Genomic DNA, 25,383 nt, shown 5'->3' on the forward strand with positions numbered 1-25,383 from the left:
TAGATTGGATGCGAATGGTTGTTGGGTCGAATTGTCAGAGCATCAAAGATGGCTGTTACCCGACGCGTATGTACTTGCAGTGGTGACAATGGCTCATGGAATGGCTCACATCAGGGCGAAAGGAATCTGTAAGTTGTTGGCCCCAGTATGGCAGAATAGTGGCATCCCAAAATGTGCGGAGAACTTGGTCAAGAACTGTATGGTGTGTTTGAAGTACAATCCCGGTAGGGGAACTCCAACTCCAGCTGGTCATTTTGCGCCTCCAACGTATCCGTTCAAGGTTTTGCAGCTCGATTTCATCCACATGGAAAGGTGCAACAATCTGAAGTACGTGCTTGTTGTTGTTTGCGCTTTCTCCAAGTGGGTGGAAGCGTATCCCCTTAAGGACAATACTGCCTTATCCACAGCCAAAGCCCTTGTCAAAGAATTCTTCCCTAGATTCGGTATGCCTAGGATTGTCTGGAGTGATAATGGAAGTGAATTCGTGGGACGAGTGATGAAGAGAGTGTGTGAGTGTCTAGGCATACACCAGAAGTTCCACGCTGCAAATCACCCCCAATCAGCCGGATTAGTAGAATGCTATAACGGCACATTAAAATTGAAGTTGGCCAAGATCCAAGCCAGCACAGGTCTTAAATGGCCTGACGCCCTATCTACCAGAATGACTGTCCATTCTAGATTGGGACTTAGCCCGCACGAACTCGTGTTCGGTCGCCCAGCTAATATATGGGGAGTACCAAGGCCCAAGAAACTCAGCGAGATAGAGCACCCTGTACTGTTTGACTATTTGCACGAATTGACAACTAAATTGCGTGTTTTACACCAACAGGTCCACAGCTCCTCTCCGCCAGCGTCTGATGATCCAGGTCACGCCATTGAACCTGGCTCCTGGGTCCTAGTGCGGAATTTCCAGCGGACCAGGAACGAGGACCCTCGCTGGACCGGACCCTTTCAAGTCCTACTGACTACCCGCTCTGCCGTACGTGTCCACGGCAAGAGGAATTGGGTGCACGGCGCCCATTGCAAACGGGTCCCGTTGCCCCTTCCATGTGACCGGTGGATCCAGGAAGGAATTGCTGACTCAGAGACCGAGACTGTCCCTCGCTTTTTACCCTTCAGTGATGCACGTTTGAAAGGAACTGCTACAGAAAAGGAGAGCGATACCCTTCTGCAAGGAACTGTGCCACCGTTAATACAGTTGGACACTACAGAACCTGAAATCCTTTTTGAAGATCACACCGTACCTGGGAAACAACAATATAATCTGAGGCCAAGGAAAACGAACTAATAAAAGTAAACTAATGAGATTTTCTTTCCCCCACGAACTATTTTTTTGATTGTGCCGCTCTCTCGCCCAGGGAACGTGCTCATTTTTGATTTTCGAACCGCCATCCGGTTCTGCTGCTAGGGTCGCGGTTGCCACAGTCTAGGGAGTGCAGCTGGAGACGTTTAGGTCGACGGTTCTGGTTGGTCCGAGGGAATTACCCTGGACTGAACAGAAGCACTCCTTAGCAGAATCAATCTCCCACCGCGGGCAGCAACTAGAGGATGGAGTTTTCAAGGGTAGAGAGACCTGCTAAATCTACGAACTTTGAAAAGAAAATATGCACTGTAATGGCAAGAAAACAATTTTTAGTAATATGCATTTTAATGTTGTGTAGCATAATGTTTTTGGTGGGCTATGCTCTGTTCATTTTTCGAGTTCCATTCATACACAACACTCAGCCCACACCTCCTCCTACTATTTCCCCGCATTCTTTCCACCCTCTACCTGAACATGAGTCTGCCAGAAGTTTAGAATTTGTAAATAATTCATTCGTCCAACTCCTACACCAGGACCAATCTGTAATGAACACCACGAACTGTTGGATATGTGGACTTATGCCACACACCACAGATAAGGGTATCCCGTATTTTGTCCTGCCCTTTGGCTACCATGGTTCTCTGTGGGCGCTTCGAGCAATGTTCCTGTTTGCCCTCGAACCATATGTTCCGGGGAAAAACTCAAGCAACAAGGCACTAGTTGCGGGAATTAGAAATATGAGTAGAGATGTCGACACATACAGAACGATTCCCAGAGATGAGTTGACGCCTTATAGTCGATGGAATGTAACTCAGTATGGGATTTCCTTAGCTGAGAGTCAGAAATCAAAGAAATCCTCCCCGATCTGGATAGTACCCCACCAAGGTCACCTGTGTCTGCAGGGAAATGGCAAAAACCCTGGAGCCCAGTTAGGGAACAGTGTCTGTACCGAGACTTACGTTTTCTCATCTCAGACCTCCCCTTCATTCTTAGCGGCTAAGGGTACCTACTTCGTCTGCCACGACAGAGCCTATACATGGTTGCCCCCTGACTTCTCGGGCACATGTTTTGTCTCGTTTCTGCTGCCACCCACCTACACGGCCGAGGCAGATTACCATCGGACAAGGACAGTTAGGGGTGTCGTGAGTAAAGACGACACTGCGGAGATGGAGTTTGGGGACTTCGCAAAGGGTTTTCTGCCGTTTTGGGGGCCTATGGTGAACAGCAGGAACATTCGCCAATTGACGAGGGTAGTTTAATCCGCCGTGACCGAAACGGCCGGTGCCCTTAGTAACTTGACTGCTGAGCTCCAGTCGGACCGACTTATGACTCTTCAAAATAGGGTCGCCCTAGATGTCATACTTGCAGACCGTGGCGGGGTATGTAGAGTGATCCAATCCAGCTGCTGCATTTTCATCCCTGATAATGCTCCGACAGTGTACCAGGCCATCTCCAAACTGCACAAGATCTCTGATTCCATTCACGTGGATAAAGGGGACTGGTCCTTGCTAGGGTGGTTCTGGGAACTGATAGCTGCCTGGGGATGGAAAATTCTGATATTCATTGGGATGATCTTAGCCATTCTGTTTCTGTTCTGTCTTTTTGTGCAGTGCGCTCCTGCAATATGTGCCCTCTGTGCTACATCTTGTGTAAGGAAGCCTGTGTCGAGGGACGAATTGAGCAACAGGATGATGTTACAACAGCATCTCCATGACTTCATGAATACAGATTTGGACTCAGATTAGCATGAGTTATTGCCTATATAAGGGCAAAAGGAGGGTCTGTGGTTCTGAAAATTCTGGGCCCTGCTATAATATGGCACCGAGGCCCAACACTTGTGTCACGAAATATCATCGTACCCTGACGAATTTGGTATCGGCAGACTGGTAATGATTAGGACATTATCCCTATGCATTTGCATCGCGATTGAATGATGCTATCACCCTTAAATCGTAGTTTCCGTTTCGAACCCTCGGGTTCCATTTTGTGAACGGCATCCATCTTGTGGCTTGCCCTCATATAGTCAATTGATTAAGGCCGAGTTTGATCTGAAAGGACACATCCACCTTAGCTGACTTCCCCATGACCCGGCTGAGCTGACTCCACTGCCTCCAGCCAAACCTGTTCGGGCAGTTCCTCGCCCAGTGGCCGAGTAAGATAGCATCAAGGCGCAACATGCCATAAACCATTCACTACATACAAACCATGTTATCCACACACATACACCTGTCCATGTTTCTTGTTTATGGCCGGTTTTACGATGAGGAGGTGCCCGATTTTATTGGGGTTTCATCGATATCTGATGGTAGTTCTGGGCCGAGCTGGGTCATCTATCACAAACTGGACATCGAAAATGTGGGTTTACCTCCATGCCTTTGCTTTTTCATTATTTTGGAAATATGTATATGACCGTATTGTAAACTAAAGAATTCTTGCCTGCAGCTGTTATTTTTGTATAAAAGGAGAAGGCTGGTTCTGTAAAAACGAACAGTCTCCTGAGAATCTACGACCCGTGCTGTTGTACTTCTAGGACGCTTGTTACTTGGTTGCAGCCAATAAAACTCGATCCTTGACTTCACCTAGAAGACTCTGTGTTTCTGTGGTCCGGAACAGGGAGAACTCAGAGGTCTTTGGGTGTTTTCCCCTGGCACCATCGGGTTCCTAAAAACCCGGCACCTCACTCTGGATGTAAAGGTGTGTCGGGCAGGGGGGGTCCCGAAAAGTCCCCACTCATCTGAGTCAACGGAATAGCGCAGGGACAGCAGCGCCTCGGGGCCATGAGCGGCCGCCCCCGCCCAGCGTCCACTGTCGTAGGAGCGGCCTCCCAGAAGCCCGATGGCAGGCGCTCGCTGAGTGCCACAGAGGGAGTCGGGGAGGGGGGGGCTCCAAGAGGGCAGTGCAGGTCTTCCCGTGGCTAATCAAGCTGCTGTGCAGGGTGCATACTTCCAGCGGTTGAGGGCGTCCTCCCTAGTTTCCGTTCGATTACTCCGGGTTGACGCTGCGGCAGCTCCGAGTTGCAGGGCGGTCTCAGGATTTTCTTTTAGAGACAGATTTTGCAGCGATCCGGTCCCAGCCTACTTTACCAACACTGGGAATGCTCTGGGTCTCCTTCTGCCGGATCATGGACGGATTTATATGGGGTTTTAGGGCTCAGCTCCAGCGGAACTCGCTCGTCAGGCGACCATCTTCGTTGGTGCTAAGCCGCGCCCCCCTGGATCACCTTTGTTGAGGGTCGTCTTATACTTTCCATTGATGTTTGTTACTTAATTTTTCACTGAGTTGTTGCTGCTCTGGTCAGAAGTGTAGGGTGTCAAGTCACATCCTTTGTTGTCTAAAACATAAGAACACAGAGTTGTAGCATTGATTTTATTATGTGAAACATTCTATGGGTTGTACTGTGGCAAATTGGCCACAGATTGGTTGAATGAATGAAAGGTTACAGAGGGGGGAGTCCAAAACCTTGTGTCGCTTGAATTTAACATAGCTTTTCACATAGAAAATGTTAGTCACTCAAAATAAGGAAACCACTGGATAAAAGTCCACCAAATTCTGATAGAAGGCAACATGATTTCTTTATGCAAAGGAAACGTTTTTGCTGGCATGTGCTGAATTAAAATCATCACGACCGATGCATTCCTAGAAATTGTACATGTGTCATAGGTGCTTGTTCAGTAGACACCCACGTTTCATCACACTCTTTGTCAGTGAAGCAAGAAAAATTCGTACAGGGGAAAAAGCAGATGCTGCATAAATGAGCAGATCTTGGGCCTACCCAATCACATAGGTGTAGGTGTAGGGATGTGTGTGTGTGTGTGTGTGTGTGTGTGTGTGTGTGTGTGTGTGTGTGTGTGTGTGTGTGTGTGTGTGTTTTTAAAGTCCTTTAGCTCCTCCCCTCACACTGGACCCACACATTATTGAGCAGATCTTGTGGCCTACCCAATCACACAGGTGTAGGTGTAGGTGTAGGGGTGTGTGTTTGTGTTTTAAAGTCCTTTAGCTCCTCCCCTCACACTGGACCCACACATGATTGAGCAGATCTTGGGCCTACCCAATCACACAGGTGTAGGGGTGTGTGTGTTTTTAAAGTCCTTTAGCTCCTCTGCTCACACTGGACCCACACATGATTGTTGGACTGTCAGGGTGTGGGAGGTTACCCCTACATCTCTGCCTTACCTAAGGAGGAGGACTAGTTATTAGCCCTCTGCTTTTCCAAAGAGTAGGGGGGCGTTTGCTCTACCCCTGCCACCACCGTGCCCAAGGGCCTACCAAATCATCCGGGTAACAGAGCAGCGTGGCAGCTGCTAGCTACCACTGCATCTTGTTCACATTAGTGAACAAAGTGCTGCTTGGGGAAGGCAGTGGTATTGCTAAAAGAAAAGCCTAATTTGACAAGGCAGTGGTGGGTTATGCAGGCACACTCTACCTACACACTTAGGTAAGTCAGGGATAGTTCGAAATGTACACCTAAGACCCCTGGGCAAGGCACATACCGTACTGTCCTGATTCTTCCAGCACCCACCACTGGGCAAGGCAGGTTAGTGTAATGCTATTCCGATACCAAGCCCTTTAAAAAAATATATATATATAAAATCTTTCTTGATGTATGTGAACATCGGGGGAAATTAAAAGAAAACTTTGGTTCTGAGAAAAACGAGGAGGTGGAAGGGGGACATAAACACCACACTGACTCCGAGCAAGGTGGGGGTATTACGTTATATGAATCCATCTGTGGTAAGGTCCTAATACCCCGTGCCAGTCGTTGGAAAAGAACACCCACCCTCTGCAACCTGGCATCGGGACATTAAATAAAATAAACCCTTCTTGTGCCTAGGAAATGCAGAGTGAGAAAGAAACAGACCTCTCTTCATGGGATAGGCAAGGCATTTCTTATTTAAAGAAACTGCAGTTTCAGCAAAAGAAGCATGTGCTCTTAGTAAAATTGTATTTTCCATAAAACTATCGCTAAAAGAGGGAAAAGGGCAGAAACAGAAGAACAAAGCCAGTGGGATAGTGAAAGAGGAACAGATACGTGGGCAGTATCAGGGAGGGAACAGGAACAGAAAGAGAAGGGCAGGTACAGAGAAAGAGAGAGAGAGACACAGAGGGAGAGAATGGTTTCGGATTTTTCATTTGTTTTGTTCTCACTTTATTACTGGTTGTGTGCTGCATCAATACAATGCACGTTGCCGCTAAATTAGGCCTGACAGTTTGTCTTTGTGCCAAGCTGCATGATAGTTAAGCCCAGGCTAATTTGGTGACTTTTGTGGTACGCCCTGACAAGGATTGTGGTTGTTGCCTGAGTGGGTCTTCTAACCAACTCAACCTATAACCCAATTTCTTACACATGTGACTTGGGTTCTGTCACTGTGTCTTATTTGAGAAGTTCATCACTCGGTCATGTTCTATGAACAGTGTCCTTTTATAATGCAACCATAGTGACTTTTGTGGTACGCCCTGACAAGGATTGTGGTTGTTGCCTGAGTGGGTCTTCTAACCAACTCAACCTATAACCCAATTTCTTACACATGTGACTTGGGTTCTGTCACTGTGTCTTATTTGAGAAGTTCATCACTCAGTCATGTTCTATGAACAGTGTCCTTTTATAATGCAACCATAGTGACTTTTGTTGTACGCCCTGACAAGGATTGTGGTTGTTGCCTGAGTGGGTCTTCTAACCAACTCAACCTATAACCCAATTTCTTACACATGTGACTTGGGTTCTGTCACTGTGTCTTATTTGAGAAGTTCATTACTCAGTCATGTTCTATGAACAGTGTCCTTTTATAATGCAACCATAGTGACTTTTGTGGTACGCCCTGACAAGGATTGTGGTTGTTGCCTGAGTGGGTCTTCTAACCAACTCAACCTATAACCCAATTTCTTACACATGTGACTTGGGTTCTGTCACTGTGTCTTATTTGAGAAGTTCATTACTCAGTCATGTTCTATGAACAGTGTCCTTTTATAATGCAACCATAGTGACTTTTGTGGTACGCCCTGACAAGGATTGTGATTGTTGCCTGAGTGGGTCTTCTAACCAACTCGACCAATAACTCCATTTCCTACACATGTGAAATGGGTTCTGTCACTGTGTCTTATTTGAGAAGTTCATTACTCAGTCATGTTCTATGGACAGTGTCCTTTTATATTGCAAGCTGGTGTATACTGTTTAGAGATCTACCCTACTTCCTGGCTGTTTGAAGACGTTTCCTTTGTGCAACCCGGTCACAGAAGGTCTGGTCCTTGTAGCAGCCACCTCTGAAAACACAAAGCAAGTCAAATTGAGGTCACCACAGCCTGGTTACAGTATCAGTGGCCAAACGGCTGGAGTGTATAGATAACCCAGTGATTACTGAGAGATCATTGAGAGATTCACAGGAAAAAGGTGGGGAAAGAGTTAAAAACAATTAAAAACAACAATGGGAATGGCATAGCAGAGGTAGGGGTCACTACAATTGGCCGTTTCAGGAATAGGCAATCAAGTTAAAATTAATGAAAACAGGGAGTCACATTGGAATTACTGTATAGCAATGCCTTACCCTATTGAGACCGACAATGGCATCTCTGGTCTTCTCAGGTAAAGGAGGCACCAGGAGTTGGGACCTGTCCGTAGTACGGATCACATCTACCCAAAACGTCGGGGTCAAAGAGAAGCCCCGGCTTCTCTTTGACCCCGACGTTTTGGGTAGGTGTATCGGTGTGATCCGTACTACGGACAGGTACCAACTCCTGGTGCCTCCTTTACCTGAGAAGACCGGAGATGCCATTGTCGGTCTCAATAGGGTAAGGCATTGCTATACAGTAATTCCAATGTGGATCTCTCAGTAATCACTGGGGTATCTATACACTCCGGGCCAATTGGCCACTGATACTGTAACCAGGCTGTGGTGACCTAAATTTGACTTGAGAGCGTTATCTTGGGTTTACTGTTTTCCCATTTGTCGCCCCTTTCCTAGGCCCCACTTGGACTGAGCAGGACCTCCTGTCCTGCTGTCCCACTTCCAGAGGAAGGTAGTATTCACCCTTCTAGACTGTGTAGAACCATTCTTTTACATTGTAGGTCCTGGCGAATTGATATTACAGCATGAAACATGTCCATGTCGACCTTTAGGTAAGACAGACACCACTGGATCTTTGCACCAACGTGTGCTGTCACCTCACTGTTTTTATTAAGGTAGTGTACCACACCAATAAAGATTGCCGTGGATTCACAGACCTTTTTTAACTTTACACCTTTTTTCGTCTACACCCCTTCTAAAGCCCTCATACCCGCATGCACCAACTGGCAGGAACAAAAGAACTCCGTTAAAGAGCCCCTTTACGGGTGCCCGTCAGACATTGTGGCGCCAGTCTGACGAGGAGCAGAACGCAGATGATGAAGCATGACACCTAGCTCGCTGGGTGTGTGAGGGTTTTAGTTCCGAAAGGGGGATTCCCCTTACCCCCTCCTTTCCGCTTGGATACCTCTTTCCCTTTACCTCCTTGGGGAACAGTGTATCTCTTTTTGTATGTACTTGTTGTCTTAGGGCCGGTACACTGGACCCCGTTAAATATTGCCCTTCAAATCTCCCTCTTGTTGTTGATACATTGGGGGAAGAGTAAACATTTTTGGGTCACAAGATGTAACTCTGTACTAACAAAGCAAACATGAGTTCTTTGTTGACAAACATAACTTTTGACTTAAGTCTCAGCTTACACACATAATCTCTCTTTGGTTTCAGAATGTTGCTATTATGAGCACATCTATTCGTACAATATAATCCATAGTATGTGCCCATAGTGGCATGACATAAATTACATTTGACTATATGTGTCTAGAATAAGGGTGGGGCGAACTCGCTGAGTTTCACTTTACGGAATTCTGTAGAGTTACATAAAAACTTTTTCACACAGTTCTGCCTGCAGGTGTATCAACCCGTGACTGATTGCCAAGTAATTGAACTACGGACTACTGAGAACTCAACTCCGATCACGGAAGAAAGCCAAAGTGGATATACAAGCCCTACAGTCTGTCAGTTCCATGAACTAAGTAGAGGGGCATGCCAAGACCTTAACATATACTGCATAATTTCCGGCTTCTTATTTCGGAATCTGCAATTATTGATTACCGTAGATTAAGTCTCGGGTCCCTTCTTCCTCATCCTGAACCTTGGAAAGCGTTTCCTTCCACTAGAAAGACCCTCTATCAATCCGACTAATGACCCCAGCACTCCTATCCTGAAGAGACCCCTTATCGAGAGAGGGTAGAAACGTTGTCGACTTCATAAAGAGAGAGCCTCTAAATGCTATAAATATTATTAATTATACTACAAACGTGTACCTCCTCTTTTTTACTTCCAATAACCAACTCCCCTTTTTTCAAGTCACTTTTGAAACAATCCATGCACCTCCGTTAGGTTATGGTCACTCCACTAGGGTTCACTAAAATCACTATGTACTGTACATATTGTATATATTTTGAAAAAGTGTCTTTCTCCTCATTCATTTTTGTGGTACTTTTTGTGATTATGAAATAAATCATGCTCATTTCGGCTAAAGTGAGGCAGATTGATATATTGTCGTGTGGGCTTTCTAAAACTTTAAATAATTGCGAATCATTTGGAAGGTTGCACCCTGTAGTATTTGTTTTAGCCCTTTGATTAACTCAAGCAAGATATGACTGTCTTGCAAAAAAACGTATGATGTATTTCAAATGAGTTCGTTGTGAACATTTTTATTTTGCTTAGCATTAATACCCAGTTCACAAGGACATATGGGTCGCTCTTGTTGTTGCATGAATTGCAGACGGAATTCGGCACATCATGCTGCTCATGCTGTTTTTTAGTGCCAAGAGCTTATTCGGCTCTGTAAAATCATCACAAACTGCACCACGTAGCATGCTAGAGGGTGCCACTTCTTTCTGCCACTAGAGTAGATTTTCTACTCGAACAGCAGCTTTTTCAACTGGAACGGTTGCAACCTGCCGCGACCGCCAGTATTGAAAAAACGTGCCAGAGGTGTTCTTGCGCCCGAAAATTGTGATAGGGGTTGCAAATTCTCACTTGCCAACTTAACATTAGCATGGCTGCGCAAGAGGAAAAACCTCCACCAAGCAGCGATTGGCAGCTTTTTGCCAGTACTCCGCATTACAAGTCGACAACAAAGTGGACAAAACTCTGCGAACTCTGCTGGCGGAATGAAATTTTCACCCACCACTGGTCTAGAACGGTCTAGATCTCGTGCACTATATGGGTCTTGGCAGTACGTTATGGATGTGTTAACTGTAGGAGTTCAGTCCTAAAATCTACATGATTTTGATCACTGTCAAAGTGCTGCTTGAGCCTTTTAATTTCCACCCTGTCATCATTTAGCAATACCTGTTAAGATTTTTGGTTGCTTATTGTGTTTGCCATCAATTAATTATTTTCTTTTTTTCTTTAAGGTCGCAGGTGTTGTTGGCAGAGCAGACCTTTTGTGTGCCATTTTCTTTGTTCTATCATTCCTTGGCTACTCCAAAGCTTTCCCAGAAAGTAAGTATTCTTGTTAATGAGCAGTATTGGCAGCCCTCACATTTTCAATGTATATGTATCTATCCAATGTATATGTATCCTTTTTTTTCTATGTGTCATCCGATGCAACTCCTGCAAAAATAGTGACATGGCTATAATTGAAATACTAGAGCATAATGACAAGACACTTGTCTTATTACATGACTGTTAGACCTGTCAGCCCTTTGGGTGGTCCCTCCTATTAGTTATTTATTTTTGTTCCCTTTCTGCCTCCTAACCTTTGTTTTTTTATGTCCACTGGAATTTTTAGTTGTTGTCCTAGGGGTTAGGTACTCCTTGACCCTATAGTTTTTTAGGCCTAGGTGACTCCTACAATGGAGGAAACTCAATCACACAAAATGGTGGCTAGCAACTGCCAAAACTGTTTACATCAGGGGCTGGGCCATAGACACATATGGGGAATCTAGAACCTTCTGGCCTGTTCTGGACACTTGAGGCTAGGGGTATAAAAGGCCAACTGTAGGGCGGCCATTTTGTCATTCAGAGAGGGTCAGCTGGAGCACAGGCTGTGGCGCTAGATGGCGTAGGACATTCAGAGGGTGGACTTCTTTTTAAGGGTTGCCTCCTTACTGTAAACACCCCCTTTTACCTACAGACCTGGCCTCGTTAGACTTCGTTCCTGTTGACCCTGGACAGAGAGTCTGCTCAAGTTAAAAAGGTCTGACCCCTAACTCTGGGTGAATTTGAGAGACTTTTCGAGGAGTGAAGGGGTGTGGAAGACGGCCCCACTGTTCAGTATTGAAGATTAACTAGACCTTTGAGAAACTCTGTAAGACTGGTGATAGGATTGAGGGAATTCATTATTTCCTTTCTCCCCCTTGCTCATCGTGCCCACCTGCCGCCTGCACTTGGCCCACCGAGTCTCCCCTCACCTTCACTCAGTGACGCGGTTGGGAGATTCTTCCTCCGTTAATGGTAATCCTGGTGAAGAGAACCGTGACCCCTGAGGTGTGTTCCGCCGGTCCGTCAGCCGTTTCTGACTTGGAGATCAAGGACAACCGGGGGCTGCTGTGGTAGCGGAGCGGGTGGCCGGCTGAGGCTGAGGTGGAGCGGCACTGCGCAGTCTCGGTGCGGGATTCACTGTCCCTGAAGGGGGCGGAGAGTTGGCCAGGAGAAATCTGCGATCGCGCAGGTCCGGAGAAGGGCCACTGAGCACTTTGGGAGAAGGGGGTGGCCTCTGCCTAACGACGCTACTCTCCCGCGCCTGCTCAGAGATGCCGTTTACCAGAGAGTCGACAGAGACGGCGGAAGAGAGAGCATCGGAGCAGTAAAGCCAGTGCGACCTCCCTTCAGTGCCGGCTTGATTGTCACACGGCCTGGCATACGAGGGAGGCGCCACTGGGGAGAGAGAGTCTGGTAGCATGGCCGGAGCGAACCAAAACCCTGTCGGCTTCAAGAAATAAAGTAAGCGAAGGGGGGGCTCTTGGCTGGAGGGAGGAGAAAAGCGAAGCTGGGACTACATTGGGACACCAGTACTGGCTGCAAACTTATAACTAGACTACAGGAAACTCTCCAAGGGATGTACTGAGACACCTATATGTCCCAATAGAACCACATCCTTCGGTTTGCAATGCTTCCCTAACTGTGTTAGGTTAAATTGCCAGAAGCAGAACCCCGAAGTCAAGGCTGAGTCTGGGCTAATAAAGTGTGGGGCTGTAATTGACTTGTCACAAAACACTGTGGGCTCGTGAGGAGAGAGTGAGGGATCCCACATATCTAATGAGAGTCCAGAGCAAGTGGGGTAGCTTGATTAAGTGAAATAAGAACTTGTCTGTCTTCATTCAGATTCCTAGCTGCTCGCAATGTGAAACAAGTGTGCTGTTACTGGAACTGTGCTGAGAACCTGTATCAACCTGATTGTAATATCCTGGAGACCTTAGGGGTATTGTACAGCTTTGCCTACCTGTAGAGAGACTTGACAAGATCTGTGACCTTTTCTAAGATCGTCAAATTTATGTAATGTTTACTTAAATAGCAGAATATGTCACTCAGTTTGCTTTCATTTAAAAATGAGAGAAGGAGGTATTGTAGCTAACAAATGGAATATGGTACAATCTAATAATTGAAAGTGAAGTTATTCAGAATTTTGATACTGAAAACTGCTGGAAGCCATAAATCTGACAAAGAGTTTTATAAAACAGACCGTATTTTTCTAAATTGGTGTAGTGTCATTCTTTTCTAGTGGATGGACGCTGTGTTACTGTAGGGGTGCAAAGCAAACTTAACACTTTTGCCTTTGGGATAGACCTTCCTACTTTGTGCCAAGCTACCCTATATAGACTGGTAACCCCAGGTCTAACAATCACACATATTATTTAAAATTCCTTTTGTACTTCTCGAGTCCTTTCTGAGGCCAGATGTACAAAACACTGGTCGCAAAATATTGGTTTTGAGGTGCAACCTGTATTTTTGTGATCAGTATTGAACTTTGGGCAAACCCACATAAAACCGAACAGTGTGGTTCACAAAATTCCAAACTGTAGTGAGTCCAAATCTGACTTACCTTATCAATATTTATGAGGTAGGTCACAAATTACGTCTCACTAGGATTCGCGGACACCACAAGGATGGTGGCCTGGTGCAGTCAGCAGACCACCATGCCTGTGATCGTTTTTTATATATTTGTTTTTTTTAAATGCAGCCCTTTTTTTTTAAGGAAGCTCTGCTAAATTAAAAAAAAAAGTGTTAAAACATTTTAAAGGTCTGTTTGAGAATAATCGGTGGTGCCCTGGAACACTGCCTACTCCCCAACACATTTTCTTTTTTACATTCACAAAGGTGAAAGGCTCCACTAGAGGACCCCTATCCTTTTGTGGACATCTTACTACAAAATGTTGGGATTTGGTAAAATGCCAATGTTTTGTGACCATCTTTCTGTTCAGCACTGCCAAGTATTAAGATTAAGCATTTCAGTCCAGGTGCCTGCATCACTGCACTGAGATACAAGGTTACACTAATTTAGAAAAGATCCTCTCTGCCTTTATAGTGCTTGAAGCACTCTGAACGTAACTTTGTTTCAGCCAGAAGGAGCTCTGTTGTCTGCAGTTGAGGAGAGGTGAGATTGCCATCACCACGCTCACTGTTACATGGCTGTTGACTGCCCCAGACTCCTAGTCCTCTACCACTGGTGGCAGAGGCATGATGGACTGTGTTGTTACTTTATTGGTTACATGATGCTGGAACCTTCTACTCACCATTGACCATAGAGGATCAAAACCTGGTCTTGTTGAAAACATTTGTGCTCAGGCGCTAACTTGCCCCAAGCAGCTCGGATCTCCAGTCTGACAGTGGAGTGAGTGCAGACAGAAGGTAAGGCAGGGCTGCAACTAGTACCTTAAACTGGGGTGCATTATTTGTCACATATCTCATGACATTGGCATAAGTGCTTGATTTTATTCACAGTGAAATGTCACTTTATTACAAGCACACTGAAAACACATACATTTCACTTATTATCAATCTGAAAACTTGCCAGCTTTTTTGGTCACAAAACATTGCTACATACCATAATACATTGCTATTTTAAAGGAATGCCCTAAACATGCCCCTTCCAAATAGAGATTTTATATGCCCTTCCAAACCCATTTTGCAAATTGGTAACCTGTCACCAAATCACTAAAATTAGCTTAGTATATTCCAAAAAGCCATTTGGCAGTCACAAACCCTGTGATATAGTGAATCACAGGGTTTGGGACCTCTAAATGTATTTGTACATATGGCCCTTGATCTCTAAAGTATTGTGCAATAATAACATTGCAGGGCAGTTCATACAACTACTCAACTGACAGGAAACAGATATATTTTGAAACTAGGGGGCTGCAGGGTGCCATTGGTATCCTGAGTTTGATTGGGAATGGCACTAGGCATTTCTTGTAATCAGAAGAAAGATTTGCTAGAGAGTGTTGTTTTCACCAAGCAGGAACCAACACTAAATGTGTTATCTGACATAAAAAGATACTCTGAAAAGCAGGAATCGAATTAGGTTTGGCACTTTATTCAAACAAATAACAAGTGTCAAAGACGCGTCAATAATCGAGAATAAAAACACGCAATCTAGCAAATATTAAATCATGGCAATTCAAAGAGAGAGAAAAATGGAATATCAAGATGCAATGAGACCTTATAAACTTATCTGATAATCAATCAATCAGCTAGCTGGGGGCACCTCGTCGTGAAGGACACTGTATGAGGTGATCAACGACTTGGTCAGTGGATTGTCCGTTTATACAGTTTTAATGAGGAACTGGTGACCGCAGAATCAAAAAATTAGTAGGGGTTTGCCCGCAGAACATGTGAAAGCTGGACATTTTATCGAAAGCAATCTGCGTCACTTCTTGGAAAATTAAGAAAGCAGAAGTTACAGAAAGGTACATAGTTTATCAAAAGGTTATACTTTATTTTGAGCCATGTCGCTGTCTTAGTTTCCAAAGCTAGCATAACATCAGGTGAGAAGTTTGTGGTTAGGCCTCACCTCTACTCTTAGCCCATCTTGTTCTTCTAGATGACAGATGTTTCCTGTTTATCTCGTCATGATCTCAATGAACAGTAAGATGTGCACACAGAGGATGGCGACCAGCACAGACGTGCAGCGCTGAGCTCCACTCTGGGCCTGCCAAAGAATCCCCCTTAACTCCTGTCCTGGCCGACTGACTGAATGCAGTAAGCCACACAACAGCAACATCCTGACTGCTGCACTGATACCCGCAGCCAAATACCAGGTGGCGAAGAGACCACTAGCAGCGCCTGCCTGCGGACCATCCGAAGCCACGGACCTCGAGTAACGAGGATCCGCTCAGCTGCGTGGCAAATCGTTGCCCGCTGAAGACCCTGTCCTCCCTGCCAAGGTGAATGCGATTAAAGGCACAGCTCCGACCCAATTTGGATTTGCCGAAGACTCCAACTAAAAGCGCCTGACGTCACTCCTGGCGATACGGTGAGACGTGGGAAGGGACGCTCCCGCAGCGCCCCGTTGTCAACGTGGTGCTGGGCCGTGCGGCCTACTGGGAGGCGCACCCGTCTGCTGCACCAACATCGGGCGGCCCTGGGACAAGAAAACGACTGGAATAGAGGACTTGCTGTCGGTCCCCCGCAGACATCACCCACAGTCGACCCATTTCATTGAGGCCTACTGCCGCAATAGAAGCAGTTAAGGGCTCCCCCTCTTGCGGACCATGGGGCTCGTGCATTATAGACATTAGCGGTCCTCCCATCCACATGGCCTGCTGCAAGCAACAGTTCCTCCTCACGTCAGTCCAAAGAGAACTACAGCAGAGTGATCATCCAGCAGTGAGGCAGTAAACGCCCATACAGTGGAAATGGGAAAGCCCAGAAAGGACAGAGCGCAAACTCAGCCCCCGGATACACCAAACCTGGTTCCTGGCGCAACAAACACTGAACACGCTGGGCCTGCGAAACCCGTTGACCATAACAACCAATCACACTGGTTCGATGAGTTGATAACCGCGATATTGGACATTAAAACCACACTGGGCCCCAAAAGTGACTCGCTCAGCATCGACATAGGATTCTTGAGAGAGGACCATAAGAAGCTGAAGGATAGGGTGAAGGATAGGATGGAAGAATCGGAGTCCAATCTAGCATCTCTACGCCCTATAGTGACCGCGGCAAAGGACCAGATTCAGTCCCTCCAATGAGAAGTGGAATATCTAAGCCCCGAGTAGAGGATCAGGAAGGACGGTCCCGTAGGAATAACGTATGCATTGTAGGCCTGCCATTGCGAGCGGAGGGCCACAGCATGGAGCTATACTTGGAGTCCTGACTCTCCACAGAGATCATTCAGGGCAAGACCTCAAAGTTCTTGTCGGTCGTATGGGTGCACAGGGTACAGGGGGGTCCTCCGCACCCAGGCAACCCCCCCAGACCAGTTTTAGCAAGACTATTCGACTACCAGGACAGAGACCACATTTTGCAGGTAACCAGACCCCACGGCCCATGGCAGGTGGAGAACACAGCAGTCCACATATACCCAGATTACACCCAGTCGGTACAGCGCTGCAGATCCTCATACATGGAAGTCAAGAAATGTCTGCATGACCATGAAATACAATACTCACTACAATACCCAACCAAATTGCGTATCTGTCATAAAGAGGGCACCGTCTTCTGCACCACTCGTGATAGACAGGACAGCGATCAGTATCTGATACAGCACCTTTACAATCCTCTGTTTTCTTTCTTCTTTCTCCTCTCTTCTTTCTTGTTATCTTTATTCCTCCGCTTTGTTTCCCACCGCTCATTATATTTCATTTTTGGAAGGAAAAAGAACTCTGGGACGTTCTTTCGTAAGCTTCTCATAAGTTATATATTGTTTGAACCAATTGCATTTTAGTGTAGATTGCCAATTGCCCGTTGGCAAGCCGGCCTGGGTTGGGATGTTGGGTAGTTTTCATATTTGTTTGTCTGCCTGCATTTTAACAGCAATGGGACATTGGGTAGTTTTCATATTTGTTTATGTCAGCCAGCATTTTAACATCGCACTCGGAGTGCGGGCTGATTGGTGTTCTTGTTGTTGCTGGGGGTGGGGGTCAGGGTTGTGCGGGGGTCAGGATTTTGGGGAGGGTGATGCTCTACTCACAATCCTGTGATTGCCTTCTTGCCTATTGTCAATTAGATGGCTAATGATGACTATACATTGTTGACTTGGAATGTGCGTGGCCTGGCGGGATCCGCCAAATGCCACATGGTACACCAGTACTTACGTAGCCACAAGATCTCATTTGCACCACTACAAGAAACACAACATACCCTACAAACTCTTGTGCCTCTTCGCAAGCAATAGAGGGGCACAGTCCTTGGTACCACGTGCTCGGGATATGCCAGGGGTGTCCTTATATGGGTGGCACCCGGCGTTCCCTTACAGATATAGCACTACCGACTTGACACAACAGGGCCGCTACGCAACCCTAGAAGGTCTCTTAAACTGATCCCCACTGGCACTGATATCGCTATGCCCCGAACTCGGGACAGGCCTCTTTTCTACAGTCAATCACACCATCTCTACTCACGGACCCTATGGCACCAACATATGGGGAGAAGATTTTAACGGTGTGCAGGATCTTGCCCTGGACCGCTCATGCCCTCCACTTCCGGGGGCACAATCCGTTAAACTTGCTCAACACGTGAGGAACTGGACTGTTAACATGCAGGTACACAATGCATGGCATAGTAAACACCCTGCAATGCGCGTCTATTCACATTATTCTGCACTCCTGGAACTTTACACGAGGATAGACTACATATACTGCTCAAGTAGCGCCCTACATACCGTAACACGTGCGGAATACCTGGCGCGCACGATTTCGGATCACAACCCTCTACAGGAACGCAGAGTCCCAGGGTGTCACCTGGTGTCTCTCCCTTGCGGCGTTCGTGCTACCCTGTCGCACTCCATTGATTCATATTTCCAGTCCAACACGGGCACGGCTTGGAGCACGAAGTTGGAATGGGATGCTTTTAAGGCTGAACCACTTACTGTTCCGGTAAATCACTCACAAACGCTCTCCAGAACCAAGAACTGGAGATAAAGAGATGTGAGACTCTCTCCCCCACATATCCCCCTATTGGTCCTTTGCTAGCTCAGGCCCATCTAGCATATAAAGAAACACTAGACAATCTTTGAGCGCTGGACTACACATCATACCTTGCTCATTGACACTCCAAAGGGGACAAAGCTGGCAAGATGCTGGCATGGCTGATAAAAACTGACACTTCACAACCTCCCATTACAGCGAATTTCACACCCACAGGGACTATAGCGAATACTCAGGAAGCAATTAATAACTCCTTTTATAAATATTACACCTCCCTATATACAGCCCCCAATATTGGCAACTCAGCCCTTACTCTGCAGTTTTTGTCGCATGTTCAACTTCTACAGATAACACAGACGCTCCATGACTCACTTGAAGACCCTATCACATTGGACGAGATTTCCGAAGACATTAGGCAAATTGCAACAGGTAAAACCCGGGTACGGATGGCTGCCCGTCAGAATTTGACACAACTTACTCCTAACAGCATATTGTCCGATTGGCTAACATGTACAAAGAAGCATTTGAAAAGAGCGAACTCCCTACCACCTTACGAGAGGCAACGCTAGTAGTGTTTCCCAAACCGGGCAAGGATCCGCTCCAGATGGCCTCATACTGCACTTTATCAATGCTGAACGTAGATTATAAAATCCGGAGTAAATTATTAGCCAATGAATTGATTGAAGCAGTACCCACACTGGTACAGAAAGGCCAAAATGGTTTCATCCTGGAGAGGAATACTGGATTGAACCTTCGCTGCCTATTTGTGTTATTAGAATTGGCAGGCGCAGAATCTGACACACCCTGGACAGCATCCCTAGATATCAAAAAGGAGTTAGACACCTTTAGCTGGCATTATCTACTGACAGTGTTGTCTGGCTTCGGTATATGCCCTAATTTCTTGAGGTGGGTGCGTATATTATATATGAAGCCACTAGCTGGAATAAAGACAGGCCGCACCTTCTCCCTACCGTTTACGATTGAGCGTGGCACAAGGCAGGGTTGCCCCCTGTCGCCAATCCTTTTTGCATTGGCCATGGAGCCATTAGCATGCAAACTGCGCCAACGGGTACTAAACTGGGGCATATACGCTGATTAGCGATGGCACATATTGTCTTTGTATGCAGATAACGATTTGATAAATCTGCGTAGTCAGGTTGAAATCTTTCAGGGTCTGATGGCCAGGCTGAATAAACATGCACAGGTTTCAGGCCTACGGGTCAACTGGTCCAAGTCAGCGATGTTTCCAATGTATACACTTTCAGCGGATCAGCAACGAGCCATTGCCTCATATACCACTGGAATGGGCGCTTGACACCTTCAAGTACTTGGGGGTCCAGGTCTACCATTCTGACGTAAATGCGAGGATGGAAACTAAGGGAAAGCGATTGTTAGGACCCGCGCCACCCATCCATTCTGGATGAGCCTTCCCTTATTCCCCATGGGGCGAGTGGCTATTTCCAAAAAGCTCATACTCCCCCGACTTTTGTATTATTTCTCCACACTCCCTTTCGGAATTCCGCAGAGGCTCTTTTATGGACCTGGAGTCGCTCCTTGTCTCTCTGATATGGGGGAACTATAGATCGAGGGTGGCTCTCTGAAAGCTGTATTTACTGCTGTCATACGGGGGCTTGGGAGCACCAAATTAGGAACACTATTATAGTGCAGCACAACTGCAATGGCCAATGAGTTGGCTTGCGAGGAGAAACCTCACCGAACTAGTCACTGGGGCGCTATCCTGGGGACAGTCAGCAATATTGGAGTGGCTTTCGGGCTCTAACAATAGCCTGCAGAAAAAGCAAGGCAACATCTTAATGGAAATGGCGAGACACAAGTTGTCCAAATACGTGCTTCCTAAGAAACAGACCAAACCGTACACCCCGAACTTGCCACTGGAACTCTTGCTGGGCTCATTTGCATGGCATGGCCGCCTGGAACTGAACTGGCCACATCAAAACTTTTACAAACGTTACTGATGCGCGGGCATGGCAGACACGCAATAACAGCACTATACAATTCCCTTAGACCAAGACACACCCCTCTCCTGACAACACTACCGGCCTACTGGGATTCGGAATTGTTAAGCACCATCACTGATAAACAACGGGCACAATGTATTAACTACCCCAAAATCATATCCACAAACGCCAGACTGAAGTATACCCAATTTAATTATTTACATCACACCTATTTAACACCACATAGATTAGCACAGATGTACCCTATCTCCATTGACGCATGCCCCAGGTGCCTAACTATGGAGGCAACGTTTATAGATATGGTGTTGACATGTCCTCGCATTCAATTATATTGGAATGACGTTGCAAAGGCACTTGCGGGTGGCCCTGTGTTGGCCCATGCCACTCACTTCCTGTTGTCAATCACGAAGCGTAGCGCCTCTCGAAAAAGTCTTAACAAATTCTTGGATTTGGCCCTGTGCCTCGCAAAACACAAAATAGCTATGTCCTGAGAGTCGCAACTGGGTCCTGACATGCGCGTATGGCTTCTTGACCTCCGTAGAGCTTAAGTCGCAGAACACACAGTGCAACTGTCCAACGCACCGCAAGCGCCTGCACGGGTCAATCCCATTCAATGGCAAGAATACCTGTCGTCCATGAAGACCAACATATCTGCAACATAACTGTCCCTGACATAGACTGCAGCCTCCCGGATATTTTTTAATAACCCATGCCCTCACATATGTGAATGCAAAAACAACCGGTGATGAACAGAATGCAGAACAATGTCATGCATTCACCCCAGTACAGAGATCTGGGCCTAAATCCATCGTTTTTTTGCTCATCATGCCATTCCAGTTTGAACCCAGCCATATGCAAATCAGTCTTGACCCTGTGCCCCATGGGAACAGTCCAGCCCGAACTGCCAAGCCAGGTCCTCCCTGGACTGATAACAAGTATCCTAGGACCGGTTTCTGGCTTTCAGCCCGGATAGCTTGTTCCCAGTGGCATGGAGAGCACATATGTGAAAGCACAACTCCTATTGATGCCGCGCGAGGCGACCCCTGGTGGATTCCAGTCCAGGGAGTACGTGGCCTGGCAGTTCGGGCTGGCCTGTTCCCATTGGGTGCAGGGTCAAGACTGATTTGCATATGGCTGGGTCCAAACTGGAATGGCATGGTGAACAAAAAAACGATGGATTTAGGCCCAGATCTCTGTACTGGGGTGAATGTATGACACTGTTCTGCATTCTGTCCATCAATTGTTCTTTTTGCGTCCTACCCGGGCTGTGGGCGCGCCCTGGACCCTCCTCCTACCTTGAGCCCCACCCACTCTCACCCTGCCCCACATGGGCCCCCGGGCCCCCATGCCCCGACTTACCAATGACCAAGGCTAAATCCGAATCTGACAGATGAGATCAAAACCCTTTTATTTTTTCTTTGCAGAGTTAATTTTCTAGTTATTGTGTAATGTAAGAAAAAATTGTTTTGGGGAACTTCTTTATATTCTCCTGCGGAACCACAGGCGACTACTGTTATTACTGCATTAAGTTTATTGTACTTCCTATATCCTGACACCCCGTCTAAACTGCTCAAGCAGTTGTCATTGTGATGCTATGCATAAGATTATGGACACAAGAAAATGACCTGTACAACTTGCTGTAAATCAATAAAAGAATATTTAATTTTAAAAAAACACTTCCAGAACACTATTTCCTCCGTTATTGAAATCTCACATTTACTGATACATGACATAAATTTGTCGACATATTTTTCTAAATTGCAATTAAATTATTTGTTGTAAAATGTGATATTTTAAAATAAATTCTAATTACCATAAAAAGGGGACCACACATATTGATAATTTAAACGTCTTTATTAAGGGTCTAGGACTTTTATTTGCTTGACAGTCACCAGCACACACTGGGCACCAGTGACTGGTTGAAATGTACTCTTCGTGGCATCATAACCCCCCTCTTCCATGTTAATTCTCTTCTTCCCTTTTTAGGTCGAGCTGGTGTAAGCAGTGCGAAGCACTGCGTCCAGCGAAGCATCTTTTGTTACTCACTTCCTGGGAATGTGAGACAGGAGATGTGCACGCGCAGGAGAATCCCCGATGTGAGCGCGCACGTTCACCCACACGCCGTGCACATCTCCTGTCCTACATTAGCAGCAAGTGGATAACACACAGACACACACACACACACGCACACACACACACACACACACGCAGGCACACACACACACACGCACACGCAGGCACACATACACACGCATGCACACACACAAACACACCCTACAACTAAGCCCCACCCGCCCCACTCACCGAGCTACAGGCTCCGTCACGCGGTGCTTTCCTCACTTGCATCGGCGGCCTCTTCTCCTCCTACATGCCTACAGCGTTTCACAGCCTCCCCTGGGGCGGGACTTCCGCCTTCTGCCCTTCTCGTCCAGTCACTTTGAGGGCGCGGGCTTCCTGCAGAAGGCGGAAGTCCCGCCCCAGGGGAGGCTGTGAAACGCTGTAGGAGACTGAAAAAACAAAACTTTTAGAAGCTCGTCGCGGCGCTATATTCGCCCATATGTGACTTCTTAGATTACATGGCGCTTAAACTTTAGCAAAATGCGGCACTTTATTTTCTGGTGTGTGACTTCTTAGATCTTTTATCGCTTTAACTTTAACAAACCACAGCGCTTTTTTTTTTCAAATGTGTGCTCTTTTAAATCATCATAGCGCTTCCACTTTAACAAATCGCAGCGCTTCATTTTCCAATATATGACTTTTTACAAGTTCACGGCTTTCGCTTTAACTACACCAGCCATTGTTTAACGTTAATTCATGGTCGAGGTCTGCCTAATGTTTTGCTCACACCTACCTATATACAGTGCTCTTTAACCCCGCAATGATGTTAGCGCTATAATATATACTAGTGTATATAAATATACAATGCCTGCCATACCAGGTATGGGAAAACATATCCAGGGCACATCCCCCCATTCATTTCCAGCCGCTTTTGCAATGTTTTGGAGGCCGCAGATTGGCATAGTGCTTTCACTTCACCAAATCACGGCACTTTATAGTCTGCCAGAATAGGACCTCAGATCCGTCAGGAATATGCGCACGGCATACAGAGTATTGATAAAGTCTCCTTGAGACAAGGCGCTGTGGCAGAGGGCAGCCGAGCCAGGCATAGCCGGGCCGACACTGCCTCGCTCAGCGCAGAACACCCTACGAGCAGCAGGCTGATAACCAGGAAAACTAATGGATAAAAGCATCTATGCCCGTCCCTCGGTTTGCCTCGTTTTTTTTGCAACGCTGGCCTGAGATCTGAACTTGTTTTACTTGATTGTGTTAGCATCTTTGAATCCGGGTTCTTCAGTACAGATACATTGTTGTGTGTGTGTGAGAGAGAGGAAAGACTATTTCTTTTGCAGTAATAGTAATTGCATTAATATAGCGCTAACTAACCCTGACCAGGCGTCGAAGAGCTTTTTTCGGCGAGTAGCACGCAGCTGACTATTAGAATTTTTAGGAGTTTTGTAAACTGCTACATGTTACCTTGCCATTACTTCAGGGCGCCTGAGGAGATTCCAATGTACATTTTAATAGAAAGGGGCAGCTACAGTCCAGTCTGATGGGTGGGTGCCCGTGCCTGATATTCTTAGAGCCTGGAACCTGACCTATGAGGAGGCTGTAGATCTGACACTTATGGTGATCAAAATGTACCGATTATTATTTATGAGGGACTGGCAGTCTGATGCTGTTATCTTCCTGGCTCCAAGGGGACCTTATTGGCATATGTGCACTTAAGGTTCCTGTAACATAACTAGAGTCTCACCACATGCAAAGAACCCTAAGGGACAGGCTAGTCAGACTTTGTCTGTCTCTTTCGGCTTGGATACTATCTTTCTTTCCCTGTTACCATAGCTTTCTTATGAAAAAGATGTTAATATTTCACTTCTGTTCTTCTATTTTCATCACAATAAAATACACTGAACATAATCTTCACAAAAGTTATTTACAAATGTTTAAGCTACTGCCATTATAAATTACAATAACTTTTAAGTATTAATTATTTAAAAAAAATAAAAGCCATTGTTATTTGTAATATCGATAAATCCAAGTCATGTAAATACAACACATATTGCATTACAAATGCTATAGGTGTCACATTTGCAAAAGTTAAAACTATTGGCATTGTAAATGACAAAGCTATTAATTTTGCTATTTTTAAAACCAACACATAAATAAAAAATTTGTCATTTACAATACCAATAGCTCAAACTTTCCTAAGGCGAGACCTATTGCATTGCAAATGCTTGTCTGTTTATGGGGCGTGGTACTTCCATAGCTATGATTTTCCTATACATTATTTTTCACCATCTCAGCTCTGCCTGTCACTATGTGTAATCTTTCATTGTAGTGCAAATGGAAAATTGTCCAACGCCATGTCCAAGTTCACATACATATATTAAGCAACCACTGTAGCATCTATCAGTAATCAAATGTTTTTTCTTTTCTATCTTTATGCATTAATTAATTTTCTCATTGTCATTATGACATGCTAAAACATAAACTGCCTTAAATATGATTTGTTAGCAAAATATATACATTCTTATGTTTTATTTGGCTATGAATACTCATTTATTTCAGGATATCAGCGTTGGTGTTAAGAGTGTTAGTTAATGGGGAAGAGAATCCACAGTCTTGATGTGATCAATAGCTGAGCTCCCAGAAGGGCAAAGCAATCTGGCCCACAAATGTAAACTTGATTCAGTGAGGAATCCCTGGCGCTTCCTCGGTAGCTTGCAGCAATGCAGCAAGGCCTTCACCAGAGCAAATGTATGTACTGTATGTGCAGAAACTAGCCAAGGAATAAACAGTTATCACATAAGGAACTTACAATATCTAAATGTAGTTTTGCAGCGTGAATCTTTCTGGATTCACTATGCTGTGCATATTCCGCAATCTGGTGGTTGGGTCCGGAATCGTAGTCTTTATTTCTCTTTTGTTTTTTTTTTTTTTTT

The 25,383-nt window shown here is 45.8% G+C and overlaps 1 protein-coding gene across 1 annotated transcript in view; it reads left to right on the forward strand.

Annotated features, from left to right (window-relative positions):
* Positions 1 to 25,383, forward strand: part of TMTC4 (transmembrane O-mannosyltransferase targeting cadherins 4) — a 996,962-nt gene that overhangs the window by 319,261 nt on the left and 652,318 nt on the right. The window contains exon 5 of the mRNA XM_086934371.1: positions 10,725 to 10,812. Coding sequence (XP_086790497.1) covers positions 10,725 to 10,812 — 88 coding nt within the window. The remainder of the gene's footprint in view (positions 1 to 10,724; positions 10,813 to 25,383) is intronic.

This window comes from Lissotriton vulgaris, chromosome 8 (genome assembly GCF_964263255.1).
Source record: "Lissotriton vulgaris chromosome 8, aLisVul1.2, whole genome shotgun sequence".
Taxonomy (NCBI): Eukaryota; Metazoa; Chordata; class Amphibia; order Caudata; family Salamandridae; genus Lissotriton; species Lissotriton vulgaris.